At 43.8% G+C, this 20,083-nt stretch overlaps 1 protein-coding gene across 1 annotated transcript in view; it reads right to left on the minus strand.

The window, feature by feature from the left end:
• The window catches only part of SCP2 (sterol carrier protein 2), a 322,938-nt gene that overhangs the window by 106,504 nt on the left and 196,351 nt on the right, over window positions 1–20,083 (minus strand). Inside the window, exons 10-11 of the mRNA XM_069232654.1 lie at window positions 19,263–19,410; window positions 9,502–9,609 (exon numbers count right to left, since the gene is read on the minus strand). Of these exons, the coding sequence (XP_069088755.1) occupies window positions 9,502–9,609; window positions 19,263–19,410 (256 nt within the window). The remainder of the gene's footprint in view (window positions 1–9,501; window positions 9,610–19,262; window positions 19,411–20,083) is intronic.

Genomic DNA, 20,083 nt, shown 5'->3' on the forward strand with positions numbered 1-20,083 from the left:
TTCCCGGGTCATGTTTCCTAAAATGACGAGAATCGCTAAAGATTTTGGCCCCATCATGATTTTGCATGATGAGGGAGCAGGAACAAACTGCACCGTTGTCCGAGGTTATTCCATCTCGAGTCACTTGACCGACTTTGAAATCTCAAATGTGGACTCCAACCAGATCAGATAATTACTAATTTTTTTTTTCTTTACAAAGAAATTTCTTCGTTTTATTCCAGTCACTGACATGCATACTGTGGTTTGAGCCCTCGCCCTAGTTCACTTGCAGTACTTCCAGTGCTCCGAAAGCCATCAGTTCTCCTACTCCAGGTGGGCTCGAGCCTGAGGCCCAAAGGAGCTGCAGCATGTCTCCTCTGGTGCAGAGTATGGGTATCATACACGTCAACCTCATGACTCAACATCGTAGGTAAAGGTGGTCGTTTAAGAGGGCGACCTCATTAATGTGAAGGGAGAATGAAGATTTTTTTGGAGGGTGAAAAAGGAGCTAGCCACATTAAAGTCTATGGAGGCTTTTTATCAGGCAGGTGAACAGAAGTAAAAGAGGGGAGTAGCCGGTCTTGCACACACTTGCTTCGTTTTGATTTGAGATTGAGCTTTGTATTTACATGCCTGACTTTTAAATCCCTGCAGTTTGAGAGCCCTGATTATTTGCCTCGAAAGTTGACAATTTACCTTTTTTCTCGGACTGGGATATTAGGTGTTAATGCATAAAACATCTGACTTTGCCATTATGATTTTTAATTGTTTTATCGATGTTTTTGTCTTTTTTTGGCAGCTATTTTGTTCAACTCTTATTTTGCTATTATTTGTGACAGTGACTACAGTGCTGAAAGGATGCCATATTGGTTTACCTGGCACGTTCATCATCCAATTTCTACCAATTAAAAAAGTCACAGGAGCAGCAATCGGGTTATATTAATGCTTCGGACTTTTTTTTCGATCTTTAGAACAAGTACATCAGTGGCTATGAAAATCTAAGCGTTTCTCAGAGCACCATGATATACTATCATGAATATCTCCAATGGAGAAGTCCGACATTTTAAAAGAGGACCAAAACCTGACAACCGAAAAGTAACTATGAAGACTCCAGATGTTGCTCTGATAGAATAATGATGCACTCCAAATAAAGTTACCCTGCATTCTCCCTCAAATCCAGTGAATTCACAAACAGATAATACAGGGAGTGCAGAATTATTAGGCAAATGAGTATTTTGACCACATCATCCTCTTTATGCATGTTGTCTTACTCCAAGCTGTATAGGCTCGAAAGCCTACTACCAATTAAGCATATTAGGTGATGTGAATCTCTGTAATGAGAAGGGGTGTGGTCTAATGACATCAACACCCTATATCAGGTGTGCATAATTATTAGGCAACTTCCTTTCCTTTGGCAAAATGGGTCAAAAGAAGGACTTGACAGGCTCAGAAAAGTCAAAAATAGTGAGATATCTTGCAGAGGGATGCAGCACTCTTAAAATTGCAAAGCTTCTGAAGCGTGATCATCGAACAATCAAGCGTTTCATTCAAAATAGTCAACAGGGTCGCAAGAAGCGTGTGGAAAAACCAAGGCGCAAAATAACTGCCCATGAACTGAGAAAAGTCAAGCGTGCAGCTGCCACGATGCCACTTGCCACCAGTTTGGCCATATTTCAGAGCTGCAACATCACTGGAGTGCCCAAAAGCACAAGGTGTGCAATACTCAGAGACATGGCCAAGGTAAGAAAGGCTGAAAGACGACCACCACTGAACAAGACACACAAGCTGAAACGTCAAGACTGGGCCAAGAAATATCTCAAGACTGATTTTTCTAAGGTTTTATGGACTGATGAAATGAGAGTGAGTCTTGATGGGCCAGATGGATGGGCCCGTGGCTGGATTGGTAAAGGGCAGAGAGCTCCAGTCCGACTCAGATGCCAGCAAGGTGGAGGTGGAGTACTGGTTTGGGCTGGTATCATCAAAGATGAGCTTGTGGGGCCTTTTCGGGTTGAGGATGGAGTCAAGCTCAACTCCCAGTCCTACTGCCAGTTCCTGGAAGACACCTTCTTCAAGCAGTGGTACAGGAAGAAGTCTGCATCCTTCAAGAAAAACATGATTTTCATGCAGGACAATGCTCCATCACACGCGTCCAAGTACTCCACAGCGTGGCTGGCAAGAAAGGGTATAAAAGAAGGAAATCTAATGACATGGCCTCCTTGTTCACCTGATCTGAACCCCATTGAGAACCTGTGGTCCATCATCAAATGTGAGATTTACAAGGAGGGAAAACAGTACACCTCTCTGAACAGTGTCTGGGAGGCTGTGGTTGCTGCTGCACGCAATGTTGATGGTGAACAGATCAAAACACTGACAGAATCCATGGATGGCAGGCTTTTGAGTGTCCTTGCAAAGAAAGGTGGCTATATTGGTCACTGATTTGTTTTTGTTTTGTTTTTGAATGTCAGAAATGTATATTTGTGAATGTTGAGATGTTATATTGGTTTCACTGGTAATAATAAATAATTGAAATGGGTATATATTTTTTTTGTTAAGTTGCCTAATAATTATGCACAGTGATAGTCACCTGCACACACAGATATCCCCCTAACATAGCTAAAACTAAAAACAAACTAAAAACTACTTCCAAAAATATTCAGCTTTGATATTAATGAGTTTTTTGGGTTCATTGAGAACATGGTTGTTGTTCAATAATAAAATTAATCCTCAAAAATACAACTTGCCTAATAATTCTGCACTCCCTGTAGAATATACTACATCTTTTGAGGATCGGTCAATGCTTGCGGTTCACAAACACATCTTTTCTCGTGAAAATGTACATATCCATAGTCACTGCCCTAATGTCGGTTTGAAATTCTCCAGTGATGACCTGCAAGTGGATTGTTTAAATAGTTTTTAAACAATTATGTATTCATTTTATTTCATTTGATTTGAAATCGACATTTATATTGCTGAATTATTTACAATCATTGCAAAAAGATACCAATAAAATCACTACACTGCTGAGCTAGAAAGCAAACATTCATTATCCTTGGTAAAAGCAGAAAGTAATTTGGCATTTTATGAAACTCTGAAACTACTCATGTTTATAACCATGTTCTCACATTTTTAAAAGCGACCAGTTACTTGTGACCGGTTCCAGTGAGGCATGGTTTAACTGCTTCAGTACAATTCCTAAGGTTTAGTGGCAAAAAAGGACTGCCTTGAGAATTTCCGCCCGGGACAACCAGCTCATTGCAGATACCAATGATGTGGTGCAATGATTCCAGGTGGGCTTTACAGAGGCAATACGTGATGTCCTTTCCCTCTACCAGGTAGTCATAAAGCAAGACCCTCAGTGGAAGCAAACAAAATCTTTCTCTGACTAGCCTTCTTTTCCTCTTAAGACTGAGAGGTAAGTTACAATATGTTTGTCTTATCTTGTTTCCATATTACGTAGCACCATCCAACTGTGTTTCTGTTTTTTTTTTTGTTGGTTAGTCGATCATCAGCTAAAGAGATCAACTTTGCTTGGTTTAACAATATTTTATTTTGTTTGTTGTGGTTGTAGGGTCGGATTCCAGATGGTTTTAAAGTGCAGGGATACTGAATAGTCTTCCAGATATTTCCTCCATGGGTTCTTGTTCTCAGAGTCCTTGACTGATAGCCACAGTAGATGTTTTAGAAGCTCCTTTGGAGCGGCTCTAAGTTCTGCACAGTGGGCTTTATTCTTGCTTGAAAAGACTGAATTCCAGGCACACTTGGGATTGTGATAAGCTATCTGGAGGAGAAAAAACTACCTGGTTGTAACCCTCGGAGACATGTGTAACCATCTGTATTTCCTATGGAAAACTATCTGGCCGGAAGTTAGTGTGAGCATAATTTTGCTCTTGACCACTTGCAGGAACGGACTGAGTGACGGGCCTGACAATTTACTAAGTTGTCTAAACAAAGATATATTTCATGCTATGGCTGCTGTTTTCATGGTTGCTATCTAGGTATACGGCTGAAGGACCTCAGTCATTCAGCCATATACCTGGATATTTATATCCACCAGTACGATTAAGCTTGTTACTATTTAAATACTAATTTCCTTTCTTGAGGAGATGCCAACCGAAGATTACCACTTTAGTCCTAACATTGTTGATACTCAAATTGTGATTTGCACAGAATTCACTCAGCTTACTTAGTTTCATTTGCAGACTAACTGCCATTTTATCTACGATCACAGTGGCATCTGCACATTATAGTATGTTAAGTGGATGTGCAGATAATTTAAGTGGAAGAGGGTTTGCATCGCCAAGGGCTGCTCCTAAACTGGCTATGTGCAAATTGAAGATTATTGTGGCTAACATGTAGCCTTGGTTCAATCCCTTTTATGTACTGATCTTCCCCATGTGGTCATGTCTGGGTCAGTCTGATTTTCGTCAGGTGTCGAATACAAGCTGAAAATAACATTCAGAAGACTTGTGCGGACACTCCAGGCCAATAATATCCCCCATAATTTGCCATGGTCTATTGAATCGAACGCTGTTTTGAAGTCGATAAAAGCTGTGTACAAAAGATTGCTTCAATTATTGATTGTTTGGGGGGTATAAACAATGGTAATACAATTAAGTTGTCTCGAATGCTACTGCCCGTCGTTTTAGTTAAGTTGAGTTGCACCCACCACACTTTGAAGCCACATTAGAGCACTACGTCAAAGGAACACATGTACAAAAACCTCTACCATGGCTAGTTAGTGACTACAGGAGGGAAGCAGAGAAGGTCATTGAAAGTATGGTAGTGGATCCACCGGCATGCCAGGTCAGCTGAAGCTATGGCCTTTGCTTCGGCCTCTGCTTCCATGGGGAGAATCACTTGCACGGTTTAGAGAACCTTGTCTGCCTTCATACAGCGTTGGGTGTACCAGTTGCACTAAAAGGCAAAGAATTTTGCTGGGTGTGTGAATCAAACATGCAATAATCTGGGATCTTTTTTTAAAATACTAAGGGCCAGGTGTACGATGCAATTTTGTGGTTGCAAACTGCGAAAATCGCCTTTTGCAATCGCAAAATGGTCTTGTTGAATGTACTATCCCTATTTTGCCAGTTGGTATCCTGTTACCAACTCGCCAAATATGGATTGTGACTCGCAATGAGGAAGGGGCGTTCCAAGGGCGTCCATTCCTAATTGCGACTCGCAGGCACGTGTATGATTGTTTTGTGACCGTGAATGCGGTCTCAAAACAATCGCAGTTACCACCAATTTCAAACTGGTGGTAACCCATTCACAAATGGGAAGGGGTTCCCAAGGGACCCCTTCCCGTTTTTGAATGTGGGTGCTGACATTTTTTCAGAGCAGGCAGTGGTCCCAAGGATCATTCCTGCTCTGAAAAAAATGAAAAGGTACATTTTCTGCATTTAAAAAAAATTGCTTTATTGATAGAGCAATCACAGACATGGTGGTCTGCTGACCCCAGCAGGCCACCATCCCTGCGATTGTACCATTCACAAATGGGTCACAATTTGTGACCTGCTTCATGAATATTGATGAGGCAGTGTGGTTGACACTGTTGTACATTTTGTTTTGCGATTGACAAAAAAATCGCAAATTGCGAGTCTCAAAACAAAACGGTCGAACATCTGGCCCTTAATTCACAAAACTGGAGATTGGTTTTCCAAAACATTTTTCTGACATGCAGGGAGTTTCGACCTACATGCTAGGGCTGCTAATTGATTTCCATACTTGGATCTCCATGCCTCGAATTACAGTCCAGGACAGGGACAAATGCCCCTCCTAAATAAGAAGGTTGACCATCCTATGACCCAGTGGTCTGTGTGCATGGGTATCCTCTCGGCGTTTCCATGGATTCCCCAGCTTGGATTCCCCAGCTTGGACTTCAGGTGTTTATATGTAGGGTGTGGTCATCTTGGGTTATAGGTGATTAATGGTGGGGGTTTGTTAGTGATGAAGAGAAAGTGAGCTGTGTGGTTTGACGCGTGGCTGTTACACTTGAAGATTTATGAGGCAACTGCCTGGTACAGCATTATTTATATTTCTTTTACTTAAGAATTGAAAAGTGCTGCATACCACGTTGCGGCAGCCTCAGATTACCTTAGGGGAAAAAACACATAGAAGAGGAAGAAAAGGCCGCAATCCTGGAGATGGGCGCGCTCGGCATGCTGGTGAGTCAGGCACCAGAACAATATCGTCAACTGGTGAGGAGTAAGGCAGGACTCCAGAGACCGTAACAAACTAGTTTTACTGTTTAGCAGAAACCTTATGTTACCACAAAAATAACTTGACTGGACAACGGTCTTGGTCACGTGTTCAATCTGTCATTTATGTTCATAATTTAAATAGTCTTATCACACTTAACTCTCATGAATTCTAGATTTATCGTTAGTCGCAAAAATATATGTGTGAACTCCAATTTTTAAAATACCAATAAACAATTTTTATGTGATATATACAAAAAAGATGAATACACTTAAATTAACGATGAGACAACATTATCCATACATATTCAAATCTAGTATATGGTGCACTGGGATAATTCATGTGCCCTGTCCTTCAGTGGATAATATAACAGAAAGATTTTTGGTCCCTCTGGGGGAAGAATATAAATTAACTTCCACGACATTGGTTGTACCATAAAGAACTTTCTGTACGGATGAAGTTCGTAAATAATATATCACATTTATTGGAAACATAAATTCCACAATTAAAAGTAATCAAGGTGCTCCTGTATAACGGCGCTGTGTAAGTGAATTATGTGTTAGTATAAGTGCTACAGTGCTATTTACATGAAAACTGAAACCAAACTGCGGTTAAAAGCTTGAGGTCTCTGATAAACACCTCTAACAATAGGTGTTGTGAGCCTACTGAACGTTTTAAAAGCCAATCCAAATTTTCAAATTCAATGTTGATGTTTCAACCCTAAAACAACAAAAATAATTCAGGCAGGTCATCATCAGGTCCGAAAATTGAAATAGGAAGCACCCCTCCTTGATATCATCAGACACATTCTAGTTGTGTAAACAATAAAACTTTGCCAATCGGCCATCCATTTCAAGTAGCCCTGGAGTGCAATCAGAATGGATTCATCATGCTGCTTCACTACCAGCCACAACTAGAGCATTTATCCTGATTAAATCAGGACCACAGACCCTTAGCTCTAATATGGGACCCTGCCGACATGTTTTAAAAAGAACCATAAACAATTGGCTCATTTTCATGGAACGATTTATGACCTTCCACAAGCCATTAGATAGTGATGTTAAAGAGTGGTACTATTGGTAGCACACCAGAGCTACATGAAATGGATGGGCGATTGGCAAAGTTTTACTGTTAACACAACTAGGACGTTTCTGATTTATATTAAGGAGGGGTGCTCAGGAGAGGGGTCACCACACAATCCTGCTCCACAGGGAATTAAATAATCAATAGTACATCTAACCCGTGCTCTGACCTACCCCAAGGAAGTTTAAATGAATGGGCAGAGTGCTACATGCTCAGCTGCGGATTTCTTTTGTTTTAAAAACCCAAATCTTTCAAACTACATTTCTTAGGCCTTGATGGACCAATGTCCTCCATCCTGGACTAGGTCTGGTCACTAGGAGCATTTTCAATGGGCCTCTTCACCTGTAAAAGGGTGCACTTTGTATGCAGCTGGATCGTCTGGCTCCCTGCACCAGCCTTCTTCTATGCCTGGCTCCCGGTCCTCCTCATGTATTGGTGTGGTCATCTTGCACTTCACTACCAACCAGCAGAGCATGCTCCTCCCCACGCCCCATGGCTTTAATGGCTGTCAATCAGAGGAGCCAAGGGAAGGGTTGTCTATGTCTTCCCCTAACTGATCCTCAAGGGCATAAGGGGGACAACGGCATTGGCCTTGGAGAGACTAATCCTAGTCGATCAGGGTCAGCAGCTGCCAAAGACCATCTTTGTAGGGCATCAGGCTGCTCCTCATTCCAGCTGGGAATTTTCCTGCCATCATTGCCTCCCAGGTCTTGAGTCTTCTAAACTGTTTCTCTCTCTTGTGCAGAGGTTCTTAAATGGGGGTGAAAAGTTCTAGATATCAAGCACCCTTGGCCAATCCTAGGATGCCACATCATCCGTACACCTCTGTATCACCCTCCTGCACGGCATTCTTGGACAATCCATCATGGTGACTTACATTTTTCTCTGAGAAGAGTGCTTCTGAGGGTCTCGGCTTCACCTCTCACTGACATCTCTTCCCATTAATACTTCAAAGGCAAGCTCCTCCTAGTTTGTCTCCAGAGATCAGGACTTCCTTCTTTGTTCAGTAGACCTGGGCTGAGTGTGACAAGCTAATTGTCAGATGCAGATTTCCCCCACACTACTTCCTCTCATAGGAACTGTATCAATTACTGATAATTGTCCTTTTGTGTGGGGAGGCCTTTGGTCCCTCTGCAGGGGAGCAGACTAGTTAACTTGGCTTACTAGGGGGAGCAAAGGCCTGGAATCCGATTATGAGCTGTGCCAGAGAAATTTGATAAAGCCTGAGTCCATTAAGATGCTGATTTAGTGTGCTGAGAACAGAAAATTTAAACTTGGCATGCACATTTTACCTCAGTTTAAGACCTTGTTGGACTGTGTGGGCCTACGTGGAGCAAACTTGCACAGATTTCACCTATATGTGTAATAGATTTAACAGAGTGAAGGCAGTATAGATTTTCCAGTAAACCCTACTGACCTATGAATGCCCACTAATATTATACGGCCTAACCCAGCTCAGCACCAATCCTTGCAGAGTCTCTTTAATACTATGCTATCTGTGCACAGTTATGTTGTTTGTTAGGACAATAGTGACGATCTCCTTGTAGTTTCCAAATAATACCAAGGGATAAACACCAGGGTTAGATGGACACACATACACAAAAGGGATATTCTCTTCTGACCAGTATGAACTTTAGGACTTGGGTCAGATAGCCCCCACTGTACAAATTCATCAGAAAATAGAACATTAATCTCTTGATCATCTACCAACAGTTCTGTACGATCAAGAGTGTTAATATCTCATTAGAACAAAAGCAGGTCAAGGACCTACTTTAACTTGTCCTTTACCTTCCATTCTTTTAGCTTTTTAAGGGCCATTTTCTCTGTATTTGATACGACCACTGATATGACCCCCTCCAGTAAATCATAATTTGTCTTTAAAGAACTCAGCACTGAGGTTCACCAACACAATCAAGGAGTTATGGTCAAGCATAACCAATGATTAATACACATGTCACAATCACACCCACAGAGAGTGACTGCACTGCAAGGAATACAATAATGTAATTTCATATACTACATGTTTTTGCTGGTGGATCTCTTTGACAGAGACAATGTTTATGGAACAGAAAGTGTTTAGATATAAGTTGGGGCACTCTAGAAATACAAACATTTCAACAGATAGAAACCATTTTAACAAAGCTGATATTAAATGGAATGCATGCTCACAATGAACCAATATTCAGTTTTTGAAGGTCTCAAAGACAGGCTAAAAATGTAAGAAACTGCATGAGTTCTTACCTGTGGCTCCTAGTGGATGCCCTTTTGAAATCAGGCCACCGCTGGGATTGATGACCCATCGTCCTCCATATGTGTTGTCTCCTCTGTCAATAAGCTCTCCCGCCTTTCCTATAACCAATGTAAATGGTTATTAAAATATATGATCAATCAAAACGGAAGAGGCAATGGGAGAATTACTTCGGTCCAGTGTACAATCTCTTAAAGTTTAAATGTACAAACTAGCCAGGTTCAATGTTCCCAAATGTGTGATGCCTTAAAATCTATTCATTGAGAACATACAGATCTCCTACAGCATTTGCTTAATAGGAGCAAGTGCCCTCACCCACCATTTGGTGGCATGCTTCATCATCGGGCATTGCTCCTCGTCATGCCGGTGCCAACATGACAACTTACAATAACTCAACTGTACAAAGAAGACACTGTATGCTATGGTGTTTATTAGCAACCTTAGTGTTGAGCAGTTAGTCATTTGGGTAAGTTAATACTGGAAGCAAAATTGCTGTATAGGAATAAAACAAAGAGGTAATGATGAAAAATATTGTGAGCGCCAGAATTCCCGTTAAGAAAGCCATATGGCAAGAAGGGTTTACTGTGCTTCAATCGAGGGGGCTGAAGACTTTTTCTCCTGATGTCCCGGGGCCCGACCTACTAAGGGGCCTGAGCAACTGGGCCAAGTAAGCCTTTAACACTTGACTCTTAGTGGTAGTGTGGATCGAGGAACTCAAGGCTTCTTGGGGGAGAAGTAGACAGAGGAGGGATGAATAAAGGCTCACAACTCAAAATACACGCAGCAGCAGCAATAAATATGTATCCAGTCAAGTAATTACCTTTATTAAAAAAGGAGTATTTATTTACGACTACAAAGTAAAATACAACATTCACAAACACTACACACAGTCCCCTGAGGTCAGGACTCTAGTGTTCTCATAGGCGGGTCATTGAGTCCCACTCCCGTTAAGCTTGCTGTAGTGCTTATTCCCATGTCATTAAAGGCAACATTCAGGTTAAGACTCACTAGCAGTCCAAGTCTCAGGATTCCCACTTCGACTCCGTATTAAAGTGGAAAGTGTTCTAGTGCTGCAGTGCTATATGGTAAGCAAGTTCCCCTGGGGCAAACTGTTCTGAAATCAGTCTTACCCACAACAGCAGGGTCTGAGCGACCAGAGTCTGACGGCACCCCCATCATGGTCGCTACAGCTGCAGTGGCTGTCTCGGGTAAGTCCGTCTCACGTGGCCCAGGTGGGCTACGCTTGGCTATCCTAGAGTTCCCCCAAACATGGTCCTGCAGTGGCAGCAGCTGGGAGGTTCTTGCGGTTCCTCAAGCTGGGCAAGTTCTTTGGTCCTTCCCACCAGTAGTGGAGGGTGTACCAATACAAGCACTGGTCCTCAGTCACATCTCAATTCTGGTAGAGTCAACAATGCACCCTCTTTCCTCCCATGATGATGATGATGATGATTCCGACTAGCCCACACTTCTTGCTTGGTCCCAATAGACCCCTCTGGCACATCGGGTCACTGCCCCTTCTGCACTGAAGCGCTCTTCACGATGGCCCCACCTGGCATTCAGGGTCACTGACTATCCCTGCACAGGGCAATGATCAGATCAGTGCAGCACTCATTTCCTCATACCTTGTGAAGGAAATCCACTCACCAGGATTCCCCACTGGACATCCCTCCCTCCGATGCGCTCAGCTTCCTCACAGGGCACACTAATCTTAGCAAGATGGCAGGTGCTGGTGCTCCAGGCTCCAGAGCAGGTCCCCCCACTCAGCTGGGAGACTAGCAGGCCTTGGCCCCTAGTCCTGTCACAGGCGAGCCTTGCAGAGCTTCCGGTCTCAAGCTCCCCTTCTTGTACTTCCTTTCTAGACCCAAATGTGACTTAGGGTATTTAGAGTTTATGTTGGGGGTTTGCTTCCTTTTGAAGTACATACACCTCTGTTCCCTCTTCTTCCAGAAGCACTTTGTCACAGCAGGAGCAACTCCAATCTGATAGCCCCACAATACAGGCCATATGAGTGACTAGAGGTTCACACCTGGATATCAGCCACAGTGATATGTGTATCAAAAAGTTACCCTGAGCGTCAGCTCTGCTCTTTATAATTGTCTTATCATTCCCATATCCTTCCTGAGATGTGACTAGGCCCCTTCCTTGTGATCTCTCTTTAAATCAAAGAACACTCTTTTAGGTTTACTGGAGAGCCTACGTTTCCTTTCCTCCGGTGTGTCCCACCCAGCTTACACAAATACAGCAATACACAAATCTGTCAGGGGCGAATCCCATACCGCCTATCATGTTTCTCCATCTAGCCCTGGGTCTCCCAAAATCGAACCCAGAGTAATGTTTCTCCATCCACTCTTGGGTCTCCCAAAATGGAACCTAGACTCTTCCATGTATTGTATCCTCCACAGCCATTTATACACTGAGCACATTCATATACAATTCACACACTGCACAGCGTAACATCTTTGTGTACTGTACCATTCATAGACACACATACACCCAGGACATGCATATAACATACACGCACTACATTCTCCACGTATTGTTCCACTCACAGGCAAACATACACCCAGCACATGCAGACAATATACACATCCTGCACAGCACTGCATTATCCCTGAATTGTATCATTCACTGGCACACATAGATTTAGAAAATGGATACCACACATACACCGCTCAGCACTACACACCAAACCGATGTAGGCAAAGCACACAGCAGCAGAACTTTAAATGAGCCTATAGGCCTCATTCCCAGTGACACAGGTAAAAAGGACATGTTCACTCCTACTGATTACTACATATATTGCTACCACCACCACACTTGTGTTACTTAACTCATGGTAAAAGCAGTAGCCTTTCACCATCATGAGGGTAGCACTGTGGGTGCCCCTCTCGGTCCAACAATCTGCAAGGCAGGCCTATGTCATGGTCCACACACATGATCTGTGTTTGCCTACGGCAATTAAAATCAGCATTAGGGATCCAGACATCATTACAATTGAGGCACTCAGGGCATGTGTGTGCGTCCATCACCATGCAAGGGACTTTTCTGTCCCACAAGGAGAGTAAAGTGTTTCACTCCTTCTTGCAAGATGATGTACTAATCAATGCAATACGCAGAGGAGCTTAAAACACTCTTTGTGTAGGGAAGGGAAGAAAACTATGCACATCCAGCTAATGGACCAAGTCTACGAGAGTGGTAATCATTTTTTTGTGGTCACAGTAATGACTATTAAACACCTACTCCATAGTCTATCTTGTTCCATACAAACTATCAATCAATCAGTCGGTATTTGTAAAGCGCGGATACTCACCTTGGCGAGGGAGGTCCAGAATGAGTCTAGCGGTGGCATTCTGGATAAGTTGAAGTTTTTTGATGTTCCTGGTTAAGGTGCCGGTGAGGCGGGCGTTGCCGTAGTCGAGCTTGCTCGTGACTAAGGCGTGGGTGACTGTCCTGCGACAATCTGCTGGGATCCATCTGAAGATCTTCCGGAGTTTGCATAGTGTGTGCCAGCAGGAGGCAGCGACAGAGTTTACCTGGCGGGTCATGGATAGGGAGGAGTCGAGGGTGATTCCTAAGTTGCAGGCGTGCCCGGTCGGTGCAGGCGAGTTGCTGAGGGATGTGGGCCACCAGAAGTTGTGTCAAGCTGAGGTGGCGTTTCCGAAGATGATGAGCACCGTCTTGTCGGAGTTGAGCTTGAGGCAGCTTTCTCTAATCCAAGCAGTGACAGCTTCAATTCCTGCATGAAAGTTCCTACTACCAATGTCCGGGCTTCGGTAAGGGGAATGATGAGTTGTGTGTCATTGGCATATGACACGATGTTCATACAGTGGCTTCTGACGATGGCAGCAAGAAGGGCCATGTATTATGTTGAACAGTGTAGGACTCAGTGAGGACCCTTGGGGGACTCCGCAGTTGACACCTGTGGGTCTGGCCCTCAGACTGTGAGTCTGACCCTCTGCACCCTCCCGAAGAGGAAGGAGTGGATCCATTCCAGGGCTCTTCCATGGATTCCTATGTCGTGGAGTCTGATGTGCAGAGTGCTGTGGGAGACCGTGCCGAAAGCTGCTGAGAGGTCGAGGAGTATGAGTGCTGCGTTGTGGCCGTGGTCCAGGAGTAATGGATGTCGTTGATGGCTGCCAGGAGTGCTGTCTCTGTGCTGTGATTGCTGCGGAAGCCGGATTGGGAGCTGTCCAGGGAGTTGTTGGCCTTGATGAAATTCCGAAATGTGCATAGATTGCTTTTTCTAGTACTTTGGCGGGGTAGGGTAGCAGCGAGATGGGCCAGAAATTCTTTAGTTCTGATGGGTCGGCCGAAGGTTTCTTCAACTACATATCCATGATCAGGTAGGCGATGATTAGAGCACATCTGTAACAATCACAGAACACTTAAGTCCATCACTGCCCATACCTCACCCCAAAAACACTCACCAACCTCTAGGTCAAACATGTGTCACTCTTTATCAATATCTGTGCTCTTTATCGATACCTTGCACCAAATTTCCATGTGTAACTAAAAGGAGTAATTGTAGGAGGCTGGACTGGCTTGTAGTGAGTACCAAGGGGTACTTGCACCTTGCACCAGGCCCAGTTATCCCTTATTAGTGTATAGGGTGTCTAGCAGCTTAGGCTGATAGATAATGGTAGCTTAGCAGAGCAGCTTAGGCTGAACTAGGAGACGTGTGAAGCTACTACAGTACCACTTAGTGTCATATGCACAATATCATAAGAAAACACAATACACAGTTATACTAAAAATAAAGGTACTTTATTTTTATGACAATATGCCAAAGTATCTTAGAGTGTACCCTCAGGGAGAGGATAGGAAATATACACAAGATATATATACACAATAGCAAAAATATGCAGTATAGTCTTAGAAAACAGTGCAAACAATGTTTAGTTACAATAGGATGCAATGGGAACACATAGGGATAGGGGCAACACAAACCATATACTCCAAAAGTGGAATGTGAACCACGAATGGACCCCAAACCTATGTGACCTTGTAGAGGGTCGCTGGGTCTATTAGAAAAAAGTGAGAGTTAGAAAAATAACCCTCCCCAAGACCCTGAAAAGTGAGTGCAAAGTGCACTAAAGTTCCCCTAAGGACAAAATAGTCGTGTTAGAGGGAAAATGCAAGGAAAACACAAATCAGCAATGCAACAACAATGGATTCCTGACTGAGGGTACCTGTGGAACAAGGGGACCAAGTCCAAAAGTCACAAGCAGCTCGGAGATGGGCAGATGCCCAAGAAATGCCAGCGGTTGGTGCAAAGAAGCTCTTACTAGGCTGAAGAACTGTGAATACTGCAGGAACGACAAGGGCTAGAGACTTCCCCTTTGGAGGATTGATCACCCACGCCTTGGAGAGTCGTGCAGAAGTATTTTCCCGCCGGATGGACGCCAACAAGCCTTGCTACACGCAAATCGTGCGTTTGGCGTTTTTGGACGCTGCTGGGGCCCAGGAGGGACCAGGAGGTCGCAAATTGGACCTGCAGAGAGAGGGGACGTCGAGCAAGACAAGGAGCCCTCACTGAAGCAGGTAGCACCCGGAGAAGTGCCAGAAACAGGCACTACGAGGATGCGTGAAACGGTGCTCGCCGAAGTTGCACAAAGGAGTCCCACGTCGCCGGAGACCAACTTAGAAAGTCGTGCAATGCAGGTTAGAGTGCCGTGGACCCAGGCTTGGCTGTGCACGAAGGATTTCCGCCGGAAGTGCACAGGGGCCGGAGTAGCTTGCAAAGTCGCGGTTCCCAGCAATGCAGCCCAGCGAGGTGAGGCAAGGACTTACCTCCACCAAACTTGGGCTGAAGAGTCACTGGACTGTGGGGGTCACTTGGACGGTGTCGCTGGATTCGAGGGACCTCGCTCGTCGGGCTGAGAGGAGACCCAAGGGACCGGTAATGCAGCTTTTTGGTGCCTGCGGTTGCAGGGGGAAGATTCCGTCGACCCACGGGAGATTTCTTCGGAGCTTCTGGTGCAGAGAGGAGGCAGACTACCCCCACAGCATGCACAAGCAGGAAAACAGTCGAGAAGGCGGCAGGATCAGCGTTACAGAGTTGCAGTAGTCGTCTTTGCTACTATGTTGCAGGTTTGCAGGCTTCCAGCGCGGTCAGCGGTCGATTCCTTATCAGAAGGTGAAGAGGGAGATGCAGAGGAACTCAGCTGAGCTCATGCATTCGTTATCTAAAGTTTCCCCAGAGACAGAGACCCTAAATAGCCAGAAAAGAGGGTTTGGCTACCTAGGAGAGAGGAAAGGCTACTAACACCTGAAGGAGCCTATCACAAGGAGTCTCTGACGTCACCTGGTGGCACTGGCCACTCAGAGCAGTCCAGTGTGCCAGCAGCACCTCTGTTTCCAAGATGGCAGAGGTCTGGAGCACACTGGAGGAGCTCTGGACACCTCCCAGGGGAGGTGCAGGTCAGGGGAGTGGTCACTCCCCTTTCCTTTGTCCAGTTTCGCGCCAGAGCAGGGGCTAAGGGGTCCCTGAACCGGTGTAGACTGGCTTATGCAGAATTGGGCACATCTGTGCCCAACAAAGCATTTCCAGAGGCTGGGGGAGGCTACTCCTCCCCTGCCTTCACACCATTTTCCAAAGGGAGAGGGTGTCACACCCTCTCTCAGAGGAAGTTCTTTGTTCTGCCATCCTGGGCCAGGCCTGGCTGGACCCCAGGAGGGCAGCTGCCTGTCTGAGGGGTTGGCAGCAGCAGCAGCTGCAGAGAAACCCCAGGAAGGGCAGTCTGGCAGTACCAGGGTCTGTGCTACAGACCACTGGGATCATGGAATTGTACCAATAATGCCAGGATGGCATAGAGGGGGCAATTCCATGATCATAGACATGTTACATGGCCATATTCGGAGTTACCATGGTGAAGCTACATATAGGTAGTGACCTATATGTAGTGCACGCGTGTAATGGTGTCCCCGCACTCACAAAGTTCAGTGAATTGGCTCTGAACAATGTGGGGGCACCTTGGCTAGTGCCAGGGTGCCCTCACACTAAGTAACTTTGCACCTAACCTTTACCAGGTAAAGGTTAGACATATAGGTGACTTATAAGTTACTTAAGTGCAGTGTAAAATGGCTGTGAAATAACGTGGACGTTATTTCACTCAGGCTGCAGTGGCAGGCCTGTGTAAGAATTGTCAGAGCTCCCTATGGGTGGCAAAAGAAATGCTGCAGCCCATAGGGATCTCCTGGAACCCCAATACCCTGGGTACCTCAGTACCATATACTAGGGGATTATAAGGGTGTTCCAGTAAGCCAATGTAAATTGGTAAAAATGGTCACTAGCCTGTCAGTGACAATTTTGAAAGAAATGAGAGAGCATAACCACTGAGGTTCTGATTAGCAGAGCCTCAGTGAGACAGTTAGTCACTACACAGGTAACACATACAGGCACACTTATGAGCACTGGGGCCCTGGGTTACCAGGGTCCCAGTGACACATACAACTAAAACAACATATATACAGTGAAAAATGGGGGTAACATGCCAGGCAAGATGGTACTTTCCTACAGTAATGTGGCTAGAAGTGCAAAAATCATTAAGGTGAGTAACCTGTACTTAGTGGTCGCTCCATTCATTCCCTTTTCTCCATACTAATAGGAAGATTAAGAAGAATCTCTGGAGAAAAAAAACCTGAAGATACATACAGGTGAGTTAGTCAAGATAGTTTCCTTAAATTAGACATGGTCAAAATGAGTGCTGGATTGACAGCTTTAGCACAAAACTGTGGTGGGGTATTCCAGGCAGATCTCAAGGCTGCTACAGATATTATCTGAGCAATCCTCTAGCCAAAATGCCATTGTGGATGGTCTTGGGAGTTCTCCTACTCTGCCATCTGACTACCTATTCGGACATATGAAATGTCTACGGTCTTTCTAGAACCTCTCAAACCTTTTTTTGCATCTCTGATATTTTTTTCTCCCCATTCCACAGATGCACTCATATTTGTATCTTTCAGCAACAGTTAATCCTCTCACAAAGCTCTACAAAAATTGCCATATTCCAAATGCGGAAAACATCAACTAAAAATTAGTATAGACTAACAGGAAAGCAACCAGAGATGGTACTTTCATATTCACCGTTTACGATGCAAGGCGCTGTCTTTTTTCACAACCTTCAAACCCTGGTCTGGGAAACTGATTCGGACTTTGGTCATATGCTAGTTATCAAGGCAAATACTTCTATTTGGTGCTTTCTTTTTATCCTTTATTTTCGAGGATGAAGCAGAAGAGTAGCTCCAAACTGGTCTGTCTACTATGTAAAGATTTTTATATATATATATATCTATATATATATCTATATATCTATATATATATCTATATATCTATATATATATCTATATATCTATATATATATCTATATATACACACACACACACACACACATATATATATATATATATATATATACACATACACCTCCCCCCTCTTCCCCCGCCCCAGGCTTAATTTTGTGAAATGAAGGTAAGCTACATCAGTGCCTTTGGACGGCATTACTCTGGCAGACACTTGTGGGGTTTAGAAGTGAAAGTAATTTTAATACAACCTAAATATTATCTAAACCCCTATACTTGAGACAAACTGCAAGGGAGTGACTATTCTCTTGAACTTATTTTCATTGGATGGTAGGTGCTTCTCAAAATTCTGCTCAGGATGTTTTGTGTTGCTTGGTAGTAAGTGTCCAAAGATTCTATCTAATTCTGCCAAATAACTACTGGAAGGAAGCTCCTTTGCTGTGGCCTACCTGTTTCCTAGAGGTATGTTTTTCATATTCACAATTGTCTTCCCATTCTCTTCATTGTGGGGCACTTTTCAGTGGAATGGAGCATTGTGGGATTGTATAATGAGAGAGCTAGAAGTGATTATGACACAGAGCCATTGTCTGATGATTATGCAACTCAGCTTGTTGTCTTTTCTTTTTTAAAGGAGGTTTCACTAATGTTCAAAATATAGGGCTATTAACTTAAATTTAGATAAAAAGGCGTCCTTTACGACTGCCTTGAATTCACAAAAGGATTTAGAATTGTGTATTTCTCGGCGATGTGTGCAGAGAAATATGCGATAGCAAATCCAACTAAAGAAGTTAAAGGCCGATTTAACAAACTGTGGTTTGCCTTGTAAGTTTGTGAACACCCACAAAAACTTACGTTTGTGGGCAGCCACAGGCCCCTTTCTACCGTTTAATTCTTTGGAAATGCTAGGAAACATTTTTCAGCAAAGGGCCGGAATAACTTTCCTAGCAGGGCTGGATCACCCCCCTTCATTTGCTTGATTAGGGGAGTAGCTTACTGCGTGGGGAAAACTGTGCATTTACACAGGTGGCCTAATTCCATATATGACGAATTTTGGGTTCTTTAGCGCATACAATTGTGTATTTCTTATAAATGCACTAAAATTGTAGCACTTAGTTTCTATATTATAATTCACTGGATAACACTGCAACAATGGGGCAACACTGAAAAACTATAATTTGACATTAAAACATAAGCTGGTACCAGAAATTACGATAATTAGGTGGCATGAATTTTCGAAACATTGACAGTATACACTATGAAGTGATGAGCATGCAATACTAATTTTTATTGTTGCCCCTTCGAGAAGGCCATAAAGTCGTTTGTTAGACACTATTTGCAAACCAGAGAGAACTAAGGGGTGATTTGTAGCCAGCTGAGAAGAGCCCCCTCCAGGAACAACTAAAAACAGAAAATAAACAATGCAGGTTATTGAAAAGGCTAATGTTAAAATTACCTATTGGACAAAGTCCTAAGGCTTCATAAGTAATAAGTTCATTGGCGGAGAAACAGTCATGAAGTTCAATCACATCCACATCTTCGGGTCTGATGCCGCTTTTTGCATAGCATTTATCAGCAGCTTCTTTGCTCATATCAAAACCAACCTATTGAATAGAAAAAAACAACCAAACAAGCATTTTAAAGATTGGTGATCAGACTAGGCACAAAAAAGAAAACTTGGGTACCGCATAATGACATAGCTGAAGAAAAAATTTGTCCAGACCAATAGTTTTTTGCTGTAACCACAAATGCAAACTTGTCAAAAAAGACACAAGACCAATTTGTCTTTGCAATGCAGGTCAATCCGTTTTCGTATTTTCTCACAGTAATCTACAATTCTGCTGTGATCTAATTCAGTGGTTCTTAACCTTGTAACTTGTGTGGACCCCTACTGAAGCATTACTGGAATCAGAGGACCCCCATTGAGTCATTACTGGAAGCCAGGGAACCCAGCCTTAGCAATTTCTATAATTTGAACCTCAACACAATATACAAAAATATAAAAACAAGCGTATACCAAACTAATGCTCATATATTGAAAGATTTTGGGCCTGGTTGACATCTTGCGATGTTAACGCAAAGCCGTGTCAGCAGTGGACCCTAGAAGATTGTCAAGTCGATGGTGTTCCGTCCGGCATATTGAAATGTTACAGCTCTGCAAGCGGAGGACAGGGGGTGGATTGCTGACGGAGGGACCCAATGGACTTCATACAATGGCAGGGGCTATGGAACAGAGGTAAGTGACACACACATCTTATCGTAGCCATATGTGTCCCC

This window comes from Pleurodeles waltl, chromosome 4_2, assembly GCF_031143425.1.
Source record: "Pleurodeles waltl isolate 20211129_DDA chromosome 4_2, aPleWal1.hap1.20221129, whole genome shotgun sequence".
In the NCBI taxonomy this organism is placed as follows: Eukaryota; Metazoa; Chordata; class Amphibia; order Caudata; family Salamandridae; genus Pleurodeles; species Pleurodeles waltl.